Source organism: Aplidium turbinatum, chromosome 3 (assembly GCF_918807975.1).
Source record: "Aplidium turbinatum chromosome 3, kaAplTurb1.1, whole genome shotgun sequence".
Taxonomy (NCBI): domain Eukaryota; kingdom Metazoa; phylum Chordata; class Ascidiacea; order Aplousobranchia; family Polyclinidae; genus Aplidium; species Aplidium turbinatum.
In genome coordinates, this window is record NC_137474.1 from 42,175,576 (window position 1) to 42,193,647 (window position 18,072).

An 18,072-nucleotide genomic window follows, 5' to 3' on the forward strand; every position below is an offset into this window, starting at 1 on the left:
CGAAATCACCGAAAGTGGATGTAAGCGGTTTTGGAAACAAGCTCTTCATTTATGAATTATCCAGTATCAAAAAGAAAAAAACAACAATGCCCTCTAAAGTAATTACTACAAATGGCAAACCTCTGACGTCTCCAAAAGATATGGTAGCCACTTTAACAAGTCGAAATTCTGCCACTGAAATTGACTACAATGCAACCGCCAACCAATCAGAACGTGTTATAAGAGGCTACCGTCCAATTGTGACCCTTCTAGCACTCATCCAGAGAGTTAATGCTTGTTTTGAACTTTATTTGGTAATTACAGAAGAAAAAGAGCAATAGCAGCGGTGAGAATCGAACACGCGTCAATGAAATGACTACTTTCTAGCCCTAACCCTAACCCCTAAGCCAATCAGCTGACAAAAAATCCATCACTTAATTTGCTTTCTATAATCTTCTTTTCGCCATTTTTTACGTCACTTAAACCGTAGCTTATGATTGGTTGACGGTTGCATTCTAGTCAATTTCAGTGGCAGAATTTCGACTTGTTAAAGTGGCTACCAAAAGATATAGCAGAGGAACTAAATAATTTTTTTGTTAACATCGGGCCAAACATGGCAAAAACAATTAAACAATCAAAAGACCAGCGTAATATAACTTCGTCTCCAGATAGTGTCAAAAACTCTCTTTTTCTTGATCCCGCAAGTCCAGAAGAAATATATAAGTTAATCTCTAATTTGAAAGATAAAAAGTCAACAAGGAAATCTGACTGTGAAACTAAATTTATAAAATATGCCAGCCCTGTGATCTCTTTCTTCCTAAGTAAACTATTTAATTTGTGCGTCACTACTGGAGTGTTCCCTGATGCCTTAAAAATTGCTGAGGTTATTCCGGTTTATAAAAAAGGTGATCCTCATAATTCCACCAACTATCGACCAATATCACTGCTATCTCCATTTAGTAAAATATTTGAAAAGCTTCTTCACACTAGAATAGCCCCGATAGCCCCGATAGCTCAGTGGTTACGCGCCGGGCTCAAGATCACACGGCGCTGGTTCGACTCTCGGGGTGTGCGCTTGAGCAACGCATTTCAGGACTGCTCTCCATTCAGCGGCACCTAGTGAATGGAATAATTTCTCGGCAACAAGACTTCAACAATCGGAAAACTTCACTCTGCCAATCTCGGTAACCGGCCCTGCGTCAAGTGCCTCTACAAGTATGCGAACAAGTACCAGGAATAACCTATCAAGGCTTTGTCAGTCCGAGGATAAAGATTCAAAAACCAAACCAAACCAATTTACACATATCTAGAAAAATTCCACCTATTGAGTGCTCAACAATTTGGATTTCGTCAAAATACATCCACTGCAATGGCAATAAGCACGCTGTATGACGATCTGTTAAACAATGTGAACAAAAATTTCTATACCTGTTGCATATTCCTTGACATGTCAAAGGCATTTGATACAGTTGACCACAACATACTGACAAATAAACTTCAACATTGCTACGGAATACGTGGCACTGCTCTTGAGCTGATGAAAAGTTATCCTACTAATCGATACCAATATACCAAAGTGTCTAATTCTGCTTCAGGCTTGCAAAAAATCCTTTGTGGAGTCCCTCAGGGTTCAACATTGGGACCCCTTCTCTTCCTAATGTATATTAACGATCTTCCTTTAATGTCTAAATTTTCTACCGTGCTTTTTGCGGATGACACATATCTGGCTTTACGTGGTGAAGACTTGGAATCTTTACAAACAGAAACCAATACTGAACTACAAAAAATTGATGCTTGGCTACGAAGAAACAAACTCTCTTTAAACTACTCTAAAACAAGCTACGTTTTAATAAACAAAGTACCTAAGCGTACTGTTGAAACTAATTTCAGGCTGTGTATAAACCAAACAGTAATTGAAAGAATGAAAACAGTTAAATACCTGGGAATCCATGTCGATGAAAATCTAACCTGGTCGTCACACATTAAACATTTGTCGCTGCAGTTGGCTCGATATTCCGGAATTTTTTATCGCCTTCGTAACTATGTGTTAGAGGAAACATTGCTTATGTTATATTATAGTCTAGTACAGGGGTGGGGAACCTTTTTAGTGTTGCGGGCCACATAAAATGAGAAATAACACAGGCGGGCCACTAAAAATTCGAAATTTTGTTTACAGATAAAAAATGCAGCGATAAGTAGACAATGATTTATTTCACTTTCACAGCTAGTGGGATGGCTGAAAGTTTTTATTTTTGCTGAGTCGTGTGATGTCTGCTGACACGGAAGATGTTGCAACTCTTAACTGCATCTCCACGTTTTTATCAGTCAGTCTGGAGCGAAGCCGACTTTTTGCTAGATTCAATTTGGAAAAAAACTGCTCGCAACGGTAGGTGCTTCCAAATAGAGACACATATTTCAAAGCATGTTTCCGCATCACTGGAAAATCATCAGCATTTATGTAGCGTTGATAAAAGTTGAGCAGTGGAATGTTTTGGTACATCGCTTTCAACGTATTGTCACTCTGGAGCTCTACTATTTCATGTTGGAAGTTACTAGGAACATCAGTTGCAACCACATTGAAAGGAGAGGCAAAAATATCTAACTCCATTTCTTTACTCTTTATGTCCAAAAATCTTGCATTAAATGTCTCCATAAGATTGACACATACATGGGAATATTTGGCTGTTGTAGAAGGCTTTTGCTCTTGCAAGGTAGGGAAATGTGCAGTGTTATTGTTTTCAAGTTGTACTTTCCACAGACGTAGTTTAGCTTCAAATGATTTCACTTTTGCAAACAAGGAGTTCAAAAGCTGACTCGGTCCCTGCAACTTGACGTTGAGCTCGGAGAGGTGCTTGCTAATGTCAACCATAAACGCTAAGTCACACAACCATTGGGTATCAGTGAGTTCAACGACATGGTTTCCCTGATTATTCATGAACTGATCGACTTCGTTTCGCAACAAGTAAAAGCGTGTAAGCATGTCGCTCCGACTCAGCCAACGAACTGCACAGTGGTAGACAAGGTCGTGGTAATCAGTATTCAGATCTTCCAGTAATTGCTTAAACAAGCGGCTGTTCAAACCTCTGCTTGATGAAATTGATGCATTTTATCACTATTGGCATGACATTACTAAGCTGAACTGACTTCGCGCACAAGTTTTCTTGGTGAATGAGACAGTGGCATACCACTAAATCACTTGCATTAAGGCCGTAACGTGTCATTTCTCTTTTTACAAGTGTAGTTAACCCCTTTTGTGAACCCACCATGGCTGGAGCACCATCTGTTGCAAGACCACTCAACCTTTCAAATGATAGATTAAATTTGCGCATTGCCACAACAAGCCTCTCAAACAAGTCTTCACCACGTGTTGTTCCATGCATAGATTCCAATGACAACAAATCTTCTTGTATTTCAAAGTCTGAAGTTGTTCCTCGAATGAAAATTGCTAGCTGGGCGGTATTGGTTATGTCGGTCGACTCATCCAGGGCTAGAGAAAAAAAATCGAAAGCATGAGCTTTTTCTTTCAATGTTTTTTCAATATTTTCACCCATATCCTTAATCCGATCTGAGATGGTTCTTCGAGACAGACTGACTTTCTGAAACAATTCCACCTTATCCGGCGCTAGTAGCTTGACAGCAGTGACAATGCATTCTTTCACGAATTCTCCATCTGCATGTAGTTTCAGCTTCTTCGCTATCACTTCAGTAACTTCATAACTCGTTCTGACAATATCTTTATCCTGTTTGCAGTACCTTGACAAAGTGCTTTGCTGCGCTTGTAACTCTCTTCTAAGGACACTAATCTTATCCTGCCTTGCCTGTCCTGTTAGCTGTTTCAGATTACCATGGCAGGAGTCATAATGACGCTCTAAATTTGATTTCTTCTTTGCTGCTACAGATTTACCACAAACAATGCACACAGGTTTACCACTTACTTCAACAAAGAAGTACAAGTTTGTCCAATCTTTCTGGAACATTCTGCCTTCATCACCAATCTTTCTTTTCTTTCCAGAAGCCATTGTACAACGCAAAATTTTGCTAATTTGAGAAGTAGGCTACTCTACAACGCACTTTTCACGAATAGCATAACTGACCGATTAACAATGACTGGTCACATTGTGACGTAGATTACACATTGTGACGTACACATTGTTGTTACAAATGGCCTTCTATGATGGATTAACTAGTCATAGAAGGCCATACGTATTACGCAATATACCGAGAATGCAGAGCCTACTCTTTTTTGAGCTGTTGTTTAACTTTCAATATGTTTTGGGTAAAGAAATCTTGACGCGGGCCACATGGAACAGTCACGCGGGCCGCATTCGGCCCGCGGGCCGCAGGTTCCCCACCCCTGGACTCTAGTATATAGTCGTGTTCAATACGGTATTACTATATGGGGTACTGCAGGTAAAACACTAATCAAGGAAGTTGACGTAAGACACAATAATATTATTCGCGCAATCACTAGAAGTACAAAATTCAGTCACGTCACTAGCTCATACAAATCTTTGAATATTTTACAACGTGAAGATATTTACAAACTCGAAATTGCAAAATTTATGCATAAAGTTTCCAATAATAATCTACCGCCTGTATTGCAAGATCGTTTTATAAAACTTGATAATATTCACTCGCACAACACTCGACAACTAAATAAAATGAAGTATTTTCTTCCACAAATAAACAAATCCGTGGCACACAATCTTCTGACACATCGGGGTACTAAATTGTGGAGTGAATTGGATGAATGTATTAAAAGCAAACACCTTGCTTTGTTTAAAAAACTTTATAAAATTACCTTGTTAAGTTCTTATTAAATCGTTAAAATCGTTCAGTTAAATTATTTTATCTCATGTAACCTCGTATTTGTGTTCTTAAACGATATGATTCATTATATGCTCATGTTTTCCCAGCTGGTCTTGATTCAATATTCTACAAAACCTTATATATTCAATTCGATTTCGAAGCTACTGTTCCATCCATCATTATGTTTTATTGATACAGTTATAATGCCTGATGCTGCAATGTAAGATGACTGATGACAGGCAGCACCTTGACTGGTTAACCGCAAGGTTGTTCGGTGCTGCCAGACCTTTCTATTGCCATATTTTGATTTGTATGTAATTGTGTTTCTTTATAACGAGTCGTATTAGAAAGGCAAATAAAAACAATATCTCTCTCTCTCCATTCGGAACCCCCACTCAGTGCCGGATTAACCATTAGGCAAAGTAGGCACGTGCCTACAGGCCAGTCAAAAATCCAGGCCACTTTAAAATCAGTAAAAATTTAGTCATGTTTTCAAAATAATTATTTTCTAAACTAACAAGTATTTATTTTAATAGCTCTGCTTTTCCAGATAAATTAAAGGTTGCAAAAATCGTTAAAAAAGACGAATTGAAACATGTTGCCACTTCCTTTTTGATGTTTTTAAAAATTCGCATTTCTTTTGGGTGACGCAACAAAACAAACGTGGCGTTGTGTTCTGTTAAGAAATTAGAAATAACTTCCCATCAGCATTTCGTCAGTTTATGTGCTGGTATAAAGACTATAAAGAGCAAAGATGCGATGAAACAGCAGCAGCAGAAAGTACCCAGAAGATGTTTAAAATGCTGCACACTACTGGTGTTTATAATGCATTTCCAAACACTGAAGTAGCACTTAGAATGTACTTGTCTCTAATGGCTACGAATTGCTCGGGAGAACGCTCGTTTTCACAACTGAAACGAATTAAAGATGTTAAACAATCAATAATGTGTCAACAACGTCTTGGTAGACTAGCACTTTTGTGTATTGAAACCTGAAAGCGATCTACTCCGTAAAATTGACCTCCAAAAACTAGTTAACGCGTTTTCAATCGCAAAAACGCGCAAAGCTGTTATTTAGTTAGGCATATGACCAAGTTTTTGCACGGTACCCTGTGTTATAGTTGCAACAACGATCTTTGTAACAATGATTGGCAACACTGATAATTCTAATTTTTTAGTTGGCAACCCTGATTTTCGGGCCACTTATAAAATGTGCCTACGACAGGCCAGCAGACCCTTAATCCGGCACTGCCCCCACTAACTCTTTTTTTCCATTCTCGACTTCAATCAATCATTTTATTTTTCGTCATTAACGCGTCCGGGACGAAAAAGATACCACCTACAAAAATCGATATAGACCTTCCAGCACGTTAATGAAGGGGAAAAGGTGGCAAAACCTTGAAAAGTTTAAAACGTGCCTGAATGGAAAATCATGTAGCCTAGTAGGCTATATATCAGTATGTATAGTTAGCACGGCCACAAAACCCAAAAAACAAATAGCAAAAAATAAAATAAAAACAGAAAGAAGCACACATGTAGGCTACAGTAGTAATGAATGACAGCCTAATGAAAAATGTTGTGGATTGAATTTCTCACCTTTCTGTCGCTTGATTTCTATTCTAGCCATTTGGGGAATTGGGCCTGAGTGCAGTGGCGAGTGAGTTAGTTCTCAATTCTTTTAGTTGGCTGTACAGTTAGGTATGATAAGCTTGGGCTAGTGGTATGCTTCCGGTTTAGAAAAGTTAGTTATAGCCTATGCTAACCTATTATGGTGTCATAATAATAAATCTAGGTAGGCTGTGTATGTGTATACAACATAGTGTACAGTCAGACCAAGCCTACCTAAAGATACGGCCTGATTTGTCACATTTTGCAGAAATTTCCAGATTTTTTTAACTTTGGGCAAATGTTTAAATAAGTTTTTCTAAAAATTATATTTTTACGCTTTATTGTTTTCCCCAAATGACACAATAGGTTTTAACATCCTCAGATGTTGAAAAACTAAGAAAAATTGATTTATGAAGATTTTAGTCAGATTCAGCGTTTTTCAACTTACTTTTTCTCATTTGCTACTGCTTCCCCAAGGCAACAAAAAGCTTTTATATCATTAGGAGACAGCAAAAAGTGAAAAAATCTCAGAAAATGTTAGTCAAACACTAGCAGTAGCTGTAATCAAAATCTGCAAAATATGACAAATCAGACCGCATCTCCAGGTGGCCATGGTCAGACTGAGTCAGTATCATGAATAGGCCTAGTATCCTTAAGTTTTTCATCAGTCTCAGATGATTGTGAAAACGTTACTGACAAGGAGAAACAATAGATAGCCTAGCCAATAGTGGTTAGCGCTTCAAGGAAAACTGAACTAAACACAAAAATAAATTTGTTAATGGATGGATAACTTGTTAAAACTGGACATTTACCACCTGTACATTTTCGCTGTTAGGGATAGGTTAGGAGTCCGGGTAGGAAAGATGAGAGTGGTGTACGGTAATTGGTAACTGATGTCCAGGACTCTAGGTGGTAAATGTCCCAGAACCGACTAACTGACAAGCAGTTTTTTGGCTGGACAGTGAACAAAGGAAGTAAACCATGTTATTGTACAATATGTGCTGCTTTTGTGCAGCCTACTGTTCTAATAAAACAACGTTGCTTCGACATACTGGTGTTACTGAAAAAAATTGAGATTAAAATAGCTTTAACTGAGATTATATTAACTTTAAAGTTGTATTAGCAACTTTTTTTAAACTTAAATAACATCTAAAATAACCTCGCTTATGAAGAAAATTTTGAAGGATTTCCGACTGAGAAAAAAGGAATTTTTCAGCACAAAAAAGGTAACTGAAGAGGATTTATCAATTGTCAGAAGTGGAAGCACTGTACTGAAGGCATTTGGGCCACTGATGTAAGCTCCCGCTCCGCCAGGCTCAGCCGCAGAGATCAACAGAGTAAAGTTTCCGCTTGTTGAAGTGTCGTTGTATGTAATATAATTCAATCCACCAGGTGCCGTAATGCGCTGATTGGAGTCTAGAGACAGTTTTTATTTTAAATATATGCGTTTGCAGTCAATGTAGTGCACTTCTCGAGTTTCTACTGAGGTGGTTGATGGTTCTGCAGAACCACTGCTTCATGACTGATACTTTGATGGCACACAGGGAGTGATATGAGTCTCAAGAATATTTATTGTCGTGAATTCGAATTAAAGGAGTTATAATTCGTAAATAAATTAAATGAGTCTTAAAGAAAACTTCACAAATTGATGAATAAAGCTTGTTTGTCTGAAAATATTTAAAGTACTTCAGTTCAGTTTGTTCTTATTTAACAAAAAGATTGAGATTTCTGATTAAGAAGAAAATTAACTGGAGTATCATTTCAACTATTGTGCATTGATATAGAAGCAGAAAAATGCAGCACTGTGCCTTAGCTAGGAAGAAGACACTTAGGCTTAGCCTGCATCTGAAAAAAATGCAAGTTATGTAGATTGTAAGCTTCCTTCCAATGCTATGTCACAGCGTAGGAAAATAGCCATGTTTCAAATTATATATACTGGCTTTAAACCTCGGCCACCTGAAAATGCTTATTGCTTATGGTACATACTTTTGTCAATGATCATTTGACAGCAGAAAAACTCTCTGGGTAAGACTAGTTACATAATTCCATAAAAGTTGGCATGCAGGCTTTTGTGGTATACTTCAACCACCTGATTTATGTAATTGTATTTTGTTAACATTAATCAGAAGCTTTAGGATATGTCACTGGAATCTTATTTTGTCATCGTTGATAGTGAAAAAGATTTCCTTCCATTGCTCCAATCGTCATTTCAGTACAATTTATACAGCTTTGATAGTCCAGGAAAAGCTAAGTTAATTTAACATAATGAAGCTTGTAGTTCTTATTTTATTGCATTTAAGCATTGCATTTTGTGCTCCTGCTGAAGACTTGATCACCAGCCTGCCTGGACTAGCGAAGCTTCCATCGTACAAACAATATTCAGGATATTTGACAGCTTCTCCAACAAAACAATTTCATTACTGGTATGTAGACTATATATATGTAGGCTACATATGAAAAGTTAATGATGTTCAGTTCACTGTATTTTGATAGGAATATGGCATCAGGTTTCTATGTTATTGTTGTCCATATCTGGTTTTAGAGTTTCTAACCTTGTTTGTGGTGTCAGCCTATTCATGGTTTCTACTGCAGATGGATGGCTAATTGAGATGTTTTGATTATTATATGATTGTTTGGTGTGGGATATAGCTAATAAAGTTACTGTGCTAATGTATTTGTGTTGTGACCACTTGAATGCCCTACTGACCCGGATGTTTCACTCTTAATTGTTGCATGCCAGGAGCTGTTGTGTATACAGAGACCACTTACCTTTTTGTATTGAATTTAGTATTGGTAAAACAAATGAGAGGAATGCCAGTACTTTGGATTTGAGTTTAACTGATGTGAAGTTTATAAGTGTGTACAAAAAATCAGGTTTTTATCCCCACTTTAGATTCAATAAATAAAAATAAATAAAATATTGCAAGTTATGGTTGTGACAAGAAAAAAGGAGGGATTGTAGGTAACCATTAAGCTCCTACTCTTGTAACCAATGTGCTATGCTAAAAGGATTGTTGCAGTATTATTATTTTTTTTTTTGAAGGTTTGTTGAATCTCAAAGTGACCCAAGCAATGATCCAGTAGTTTTGTGGTTGAATGGAGGCCCAGGGTGCAGTTCATTGGATGGATTCTTATCAGAAAATGGACCTTTGCATGTAAGAAGTGCATCTTACAGGATGTCCTTCAATATTGGTATTTTAATGTCAGGTTTCAGTGTAGTCAATAAAAGATCAAGAAAACTGTTACCTTGAATAATTTCAATGAATTATAATTTTATTGCATTAATTGAATTTTTAATGATTTATCAACATCTTTTTAGTTGTATGTTTCATTTGTCAACAGCAAAATTTAAACGGAGATCCGATTAGGTGATTTTTGAAAAGTTTTTGACGTTGATTCCAAAAATGTCCTCATTTTCTCTCCAGCACACCAAGTTTTTGAAATACAGTGTTTGAATTTTTGTTTTTTAAATTTGCTGTATAGTTACGCAAATGCGATGTAATTTGACCTAATAGTGACAATTTTGACCTCAAGCTTGCACCATGCAGATTTCACAATGCATTATGACTACCAGTTGCATTTCAAAAACATATTTTTTTATAAATAAATGTATAAAATACATAAAAATGCAAATGTTTTCAAATCCAGATATGCTAGAGAAAACACGAGCGCAGATTCGGAATCAGCGCAGAAAACTCATATAGAAAAGTTTACTTTCAGTTCCATCTCTGATTAAATATTTTATATAATTAAAATTTGTTGACCAGTGATGGTTAGAGTAGACTATCTTATAATAATAATAATGGTGGTGCTTTTTCACCTTCATGGTAACTTACATAGCAATATTAAATAAATAAATGAAAAAAGCGAAATAGACTACCGTACCAAATTAGACTACCAAATCTTGTATGTGAAAGAATATATAAATCAAATATAGTTGAACTACTATCTAAACCCTTGACAGCTTATTTCACCTAAAGGAGGATCATTAGAAGGTCCTTATTCAAACAGAATCTATTTGAATAAGGATCTTTAGGTGAAATAAGCTGTCAAGGGTTTAGATAGTAATAACTATACGTGTTTGATTTAATTCGCTCTGCTTTGCTTTTTGCTTGGCATTGAGCACTTTTTGTAGCAAGTATTAATAGTTTTCGTTGTTTAAAAAAATATATATGTACATTGTTTTTGTTTTGTAGGTCAGTGATGATGGAATAACTCTCTACAGCAATCCCTATAGCTGGAATAAGATTGCAAATGTCATATATTTGGAGTCACCAGCTGGTGTTGGTTACTCTTATGATCGCAATGATGACTTAACAACAGACGATGACAAAGTAAGATTTGCTTGCTGCAGTTGGCCGGCAGCATTTCAATACTTTTCTCAACATTAAAACTGCATTTTTCGGTCTGAACAAACAACTGAGAATTTACTTTAACTTTAGTTTTGCAGTGAGTTTTCTTGTGTTTTGATTAATTTGAATGTGAAAGTCAACTTAATTTAAAATTGTAGGATTCTTAAAAAGTGTAGTTATTATGTTTCTGTCAAAGGTTCAAAGATGGTTTATATTGACAATGAAATTTTAACGTGATCATTATCTTTTGCATGCGCACATGCAGATTGCAGAGTCATTCGTCACTGATAACTTTGTTTCAGGTTTCTTTGCATAACTATCAAGCCCTGGTTGACTTTTTTAAGAAATTTCCAGAATATTCAAAAAACCCATTTTTTGTCACCGGTGAAAGTTATGGCGGCATTTATGTTCCAACTTTGAGCGTGAGGATTTTGGAGGGATCTGCTAAGTTTAACTTTAAGGTGATTGATATACTGAAAACTGCAGTTTGTTTTTTTATGAATGTGCAAATTGTGCATAGATATGTGAGGTTGATTTGCTAGACAAATTTTGTGTTAATGTTAATTAATTTCTACAGCACGTTCTATATTTAGAAATTGTATCCCTAAAATACAAGTGCTCTTAATTTTCTTCACTTGTTAATACTTACATTCATACAATCTATATATAAGTATGTTTTAGTTTTTTTTCCTTTCTTGCATTAATGCTTAATTCAGTGTAAGCTTTATTTTGTTTGTTTGTTGCTTTTGCTTGCAGTGTTCATTGCGTTCATGTAAAAGTTGAGTAGCAAAATGAAATAATGTGTAAAAAAATAATAGAAATTAATTCAAAGCATTTTTTCTCACTTTTGGATATTGCATTTTATTCAGGGCTTTGCCGTTGGGAATGGTTTGGGCAGCTATACATTGAACGATAAGTCTTTGATTTTCTTTGCTTACTACCATGGGTTGTTTGGAGAAATGTAAGTATATAAACGCTTAATCTTAATGCATTGGTTTCATGAAGATGAGATGTGTAGCCAGGTTATAAGAGCCAATGCTCAGACACCGGTTAGATACCTGCCCACAACATGCGGCTCCATGCTTTTGGTGTAGTGGACAACAGAGATTTCATGAAAACTGAGATCAAAAATGTCATGCTTGAAGGCTTGGTTATCTTTTCCTCCCTCTGAATCTAATTCTTCAACCACTGGATATATATAACTAGAATTGGACAAGAAACAGACTTTATTATGAAAAGCCCAACGTCACCTAACTCAATGGCATGGGAATGTAAATGTACCAAAACTGGTCACAATGCGTTGCTTGAGTTTTGGGACAATAACTTATCATGAATTGGCCGGATAGTCAGTGTTGACCGAGAAAGGGAATTTGACCAAGTAGAATTATGTGGAAAAAAATGAAATACAATGTACTCTTAAAGTCTAAAAACTTTTTACCAGCTAAAAAGATCCATTTTTTATGTTGATTCAACGTGAACACTGAACAAGACACGTCTATGTGGTTGTGCAGAATTAAGTGGTAGAGACTATTCGAAGAAAAGCCTTTTGAAAAAGTGTCACTCTGTTCTGAATGTGTGGTGGTATTGCTTGGAACTTTTGCACATTGTAAAGATAATAAAAGCATAAAAATATATTTTAGACTCAGAAAAGCTCTATCAGAAAACTGTTGCCAGGGTTACTGGTCTCGCGAACAATGTGATTTCACTCAGGGCGGAGACTGTCAGGACTCGGTGAGTTAAAAAAATTTAGAATTTTGGCCTTAGTAAACATGGAAATACATGGTATCCTTTTATCTCTTTGCGTGGAACCCTAAAAACGCTTTACACTCTACTTAAAGCTTGGCTTCAGCCTCACAGAACTAACTGAAGGACAACTGAGAGCGGCTTGTAATTCAGAAGCTATCAAGGATTGATTTCGAATAACGGCCAGACACCACTGCTGACCAGATTATTCTATTGCTTGTATATTTTTAGGTGGGCGAAGCTATGCAATATGTGTATAACAGCGGACTGAACACCTACGCTCTCTATCTGGATTGTTATGGTGGAAACACTGGCTCCATCGAGCGTTATCAACGTGACATGGACTTGCTTTTCCGTAATCTCCGTCCGTCATTGCGAGCAAAAGTCTTCAACCAAAAAGTAAGACAATTTTGGTAAAGAGGTTACTTTCTTCAGCCACAGACATATACAACCAAGCAACCACACGGCATTTAACATAATGGATTAAAATTGAACATAAGTAAGAGCATCTTGTTTTCAAAATTAGACCCTTGCCGGCATGGTTTGTCAATTTTACTTAATATTGCCCGTAAATTTGCACACAAACATTTAGTTCCAGTACCGGTAATTCAACGTATATCAACGTTGCACACACAAACAAATTGCGTCCATGTGATCACAATCTTCCTTTGCATGTTATACTGTACTTCAGCTTCACTTGATTCTCTCCGTTCGAGTATGGTTCACCTAACATTTATATCTGTTGCATTGCGATGAAACATCATCATTATGTTCCTTCCTCGTATTGAGGGTTGGATACAATGCGCCATTGTTCACGACCATGATGAAACATAATGGCATTTAAAACCAACTTCTATTTCAAGTAGTGCAATGTAAATAACTTTTATCCCATTGAATAGAATGATGACCGATCATTACTTTTATAAAACCGGGTAATAAATTTTCCACCGCTTTCAACTTGTGATATTTTGTATTTGTGTATGTTTTGTCTGCTAGCTCGCATATGAGAGGTACAATAGGCTTCTACATCAGCAAATATGCTGCTTTTCCGTTGGCATTTTTGACAGTTCATTATTGTATGATCATAGCTTCCTTTCATTATTCCTGCGCCATCAATTTTATATTTTCTTGTTTATAACCTTTGCTAACCCTTTGTTACGAAAAGGTTTAATGACTTGAGCACGTGTCACTGTCATACGCCCAGACAACAAAATTTGCAGACGTTGAACCAATGCAAAGATGGCGGCTTTTGCTTTTTGGACGGTCGTCAATCCACTGCAAATCCATCGTGGTCGTCGCTACTTGTCACCGACTGTTGTTTGACACAGCTGTAGCCGATTAGCCTTCATCACGAGACAATTTGTCTTGTGACCATTCAACATCTTTGGCTGAAATGTGGAATGCACACTCTGCACATTGCAAGAAAAACATGATTTTCTCACTAAACAACAACTTCTTTCTGCATTGATTCAACGTTTGTTAGATATACTTTGCAGTGAAAGAAAAATGGATTCTCCGCCCTGAAAGCATAACAAACAACACTGAAATTAAAATAAGTTAACAATAAAATGGCACTGCTATTTTGCATTCATCCAATGCTGGCATTTGCTCAGCGATTTATCTTCTTGGCTTAATATTTTTAGAATAGATTTCGCCATAGCAATAGCATCTTCAGCTTATTCAAATAGGAATATGATGTAGGAATTATGTCTAATTTCAAAAAATTAAGCCCCGTCCAATCTGTGTTGTTGTAGGGGTACTTGTAACATCTTTTGCCAATTAAATTTGATGGCCAAATTGCAGAACATTTCTTTCCCTTATTAATTTCAGCTTCGCGAATGCAAATAACCATTAAAACAACGTTATTCTTCAGCTTTCCAACTTCGGTCGAAACGTGAAGGTGGTCCCTCCATGCATCAATGCCACCGCCTCCACTGATTGGCTAAACAGAGCCGATGTCCGTACCGCGTTGCACATCCATTCCTCTCTGCCAGCATGGGCAGTGTGCAGGCAAGTTTGTGAAACTAACTTTTTTTCGCGTCTCTGCAGTGGTTCCTCTTAAAGTTTATTTTGGTATAAGACGATTTCCGGTGCTTGGTTGCATTAATCAGTGTTGCAGTTGCTTAAGTTCCTTTTTTTACAGCTGCTTAAGTTTTTTGTGTTGTTTTTGCGCGCCGCCCAAGTTTTAACAACCATCAACATTGATGTTGTTTGAAAAGTTTATACATTTCAATTAAAAGACACTACATTTCTATATTTTTGTTGCACTGTACAAAGTGATCTTTTCACGAAAAGTCTATAACCTAAAAGGAATGTCAAAATCATATATTTGCGTTTTCAGTGGCTCGATCAATTACCAGAAGATCTACCAGAACGTGACCGCACAATACATGCAAGTCTTGAAGAATTCTGATGTTCGTGTGTTGGTCTACAACGGTGACACCGACATGGCTTGCAACTTCCTCGGCGATGAGTGGTTCGTTGACGATTTGAAACGACCAATCACACACTCCCGCTCCCCCTGGTACATCAAGGGCCAGGTGGCTGGTTTCGTGAAAACTTTTGATAGGATCACCTACACCACCATTAGGGTGAGAGATGCTAGAGAATATTTTTTGGTAAAAATAGTTTCCAACTTGCACACAGGATGAAGGATGACAATTTGTCTCTTTTATCATTTTGCATCCGAGTGCTTATCTTTGACTTTTTTGTTTTGTAATCATAAAATTTTACTGTATTCTTTTGAAATAAAAACGTAGCAATTTTCTGGTAAATTAATTAATTAATTATTAAAGATAAAAAAAGGTCTTTTACATGGAACATAGTCCTTTTAAAAATGATCGTTTTACATAAACCATTCTACGCCTTATAAGCTTTTCCGTATGATTGCAGGGTGCAGGACACATGGTACCTCAATGGGCCCCCGAATATGCCTACGTCATGTTCGAAAAGTTTATCAACGACAAACCCTTCAACAACTAGTGGAGTTGTTGTGAAATTGAGGACTGCGACTTGAATATCTATAAATAAGATACTCCTGATTGAATTCATGTACACCCCATACCAGCATGTTAACTGCTTTAGGCCTGAACGCTATAAAGATTTTAAATTTTAGCTGTTTTGATTTATGCTTCACTTTTTAATTAATGCACGAGTAGACCAAACGGTATCGAGCAAAACTTGCGCTTTACAACATTTTAGCAACATTACTTTGTATCGTTTTACGAAAGAATCATGAAAATTGCGTTTACAGTTTTTTTCACACAGTCATGCTATAGTAAGCCATGCATGCCTGCATGGTTGTCATACCTCTATTTTTGCTTCATAGCTTGATATTATCAAATATTCATTATACCGAGTACCGTGATTGTTGCGGTACTGTATTTCTTTTGACTGTGATTTTTCTGATAATACGTTTATGCGAGAAACAGTGTTGACAGTGCCCAGAATCCTCGATGCTTTAAAGCTTTGGATGCAAAACTAACCAACTTTTACATCGATTCAACGCTTTCTTCAAGATGAGCATTTTTTGCATCACCACCTTGCCAAGAGTGTTTTGCAAAAAAAAAGGTTGCTCTTGGTGGTTATCGAACCTGTGACCACCGGAACGTCGATCTATCGCACTCCAGGCCACGCAGCTTTTGCTCCCTTGCGTTTAAACTTTAAACAAGCTAACCTCACCCCAAACGAGGCTGGATTGTTTTTGTAAGAAAGTCGTCGTTGGTCATTGCATTGCAGGATATGCATTATGCAATGTCTTGGTATTCATCTATCACTTTTATCGAACTAAGCGATTCTGTTGTGTGCAGGCCCGGATTTTGGGGGGGCAGAGGGTGCAGGTGCCCGGGCCCCCTTTTGAAGGGCCCCCTGACGTGGAATAAATGTGACTTTGTATTAATATTTTTGATTTTTCTTTTAAGCCTTTGAAGTTTCTACCAAATGCTGTGCAGTGCTGGATTAGTGCTACTGTAGACGCAGAGGTGATTTTTCGCGCTGTAATTTTTTTGCACGGGGTCCCCCGATCTAAAAGTGCCCCGGGCCCCCCATCAGCAAAATCCGGCCCTGGTTGTGTGATATTGTGCTTGGCTTGAACACAATTGTGGTTTAAATTCCTCGTTTTTTTTTCTATTGCGCCTTTCAATACGGAATCTTGCGAACGTTGATGCAGTAGTTAAATTTTGCAGTTTTAATGAAAAGTTATAAATTTATGCCACCACTGCTCACGCTGCCCCATTGTTCAGTAAACTGAATGGGAATCGGTGATAAAAATTTGGTTCTTGATTTTTGTAAATTGCATCTCAAACTGTTTGGCGCTTTTATCTTTAAAATCCGTCATTTTACGTTGATTCAACGTTGCTGTCTGGGGATCAGCCTGTTTTTTGGAAGTTCTAACTTCCTGTATACTCTGTTGAATCTAAGTGTTGCGCTGAAATAAAATACACCTAATTCTGTACGACCAGTTTAATTGCTATTTTAGTTATCAATTGCAATTGTGTATGATGTGTCAGCAATTCAATTGCAAGCGACTTTTCATAATACAAAATACCATGTCATCAAAAGTTTTTGTGATGCAACAGGTTTGTCTTAAACATGACAGCACTTGGCTTACTTTACGTTCCTAGGAGTCGCGCTTGCTCTGAGGCTCCTGAGGTTGGGCGCCCCTCCTAATGTTTTTTTTCCAATCAGCAAATCAAACGTTTTTTACATTGAATCAATGCAAAAATAATGTTTCATGTTTCTGTCTGGGTTATTTGCAAACCAAACTGTCAAGAGGAAAAGTTCGCGACTGCGGCTTGAGAGCACGAGAAGAAATGATGACAGACAGAATTGAGTTCAATTGGGATTGCTTCTAACAAGTTTCACATTAACTTTTAGTGGCGAATTGTAATTGTTTACTCATCCACTTGGTTGCGGTAGAGAGTCCATTAGTTAAGCAGTAGATTGAGTTTCGCTTTTAGCAGCATGATCGTTGTTTACTTCACAAAATGTAGATGCAAATGACTTGTTTAATATTACAGTAGAATTTGCTTAATTCGTCACCTCAAGGGGATTAGAAAAAAATTGACGAATTAGGCGAATGACGAATTATGTAAACAGGTCAAAACTACTGTACAGTGTACAGTACACCATAACGGGACCGCCGAAAGTGTGACGAATAAGGCAAACTGACGAGTTTTACTTTTAACGACCTGTTTTAGCCTGATGCTGCGAGTTAGTTGTGGCAATATGGAATTACACGAGCTTTCGGAACACAGTTCCCTAGTCATGTGCTATGACGAATAGTGCTGGAGTCAGTATGCCCATTGGTTATGTTCCATAATTTGTTCGTTTAGCAACATCTTCTGCCACTCGCAGTATGCAATAAAACTCAAAGGTAGATGTTGGAAACTAAACAACTTTTAGCAATTTTTCTGATTTTTTCTTTGGTGGGCAGTCTTGACTTTTTTGAAAACTTTAAATACCACAGTTTCTGTTTTGGCAATCCCGCAGAATAGTTGGCAAAAATCACACCTACGCTAAACATTTCCGTGACGCAACAATGCTTAAATGGGCGAGTTTATATTTTAGAATTGTGATTGGTT

General features: G+C 37.2%; 2 protein-coding genes across 2 annotated transcripts; one reads left to right on the plus strand and one right to left on the minus strand.

Moving 5' to 3' along the window:
- Window positions 1-3,038: 3,038 nt before the first annotated feature.
- On the minus strand, window positions 3,039-3,998 carry LOC145766820 (general transcription factor II-I repeat domain-containing protein 2B-like). The gene has a single exon (XM_082578526.1). It carries the CDS (start codon window positions 3,996-3,998, stop codon window positions 3,039-3,041), a length of 960 nt encoding a protein of 319 aa, XP_082434652.1.
- Window positions 3,999-8,635: 4,637 nt separating this feature from the next.
- Window positions 8,636-17,169, plus strand: LOC145766351 (lysosomal protective protein-like). Its single transcript, XM_082578046.1, has 10 exons — window positions 8,636-8,818; window positions 9,439-9,550; window positions 10,592-10,729; window positions 11,050-11,208; window positions 11,617-11,708; window positions 12,388-12,478; window positions 12,722-12,889; window positions 14,364-14,500; window positions 14,832-15,081; window positions 15,383-17,169. Exons 1-10 carry the CDS (start codon window positions 8,661-8,663, stop codon window positions 15,470-15,472), a joined length of 1,395 nt encoding a protein of 464 aa, XP_082434172.1. The 5' UTR covers window positions 8,636-8,660; the 3' UTR covers window positions 15,473-17,169.
- The last annotated feature ends 903 nt before the right edge of the window (window positions 17,170-18,072 follow it).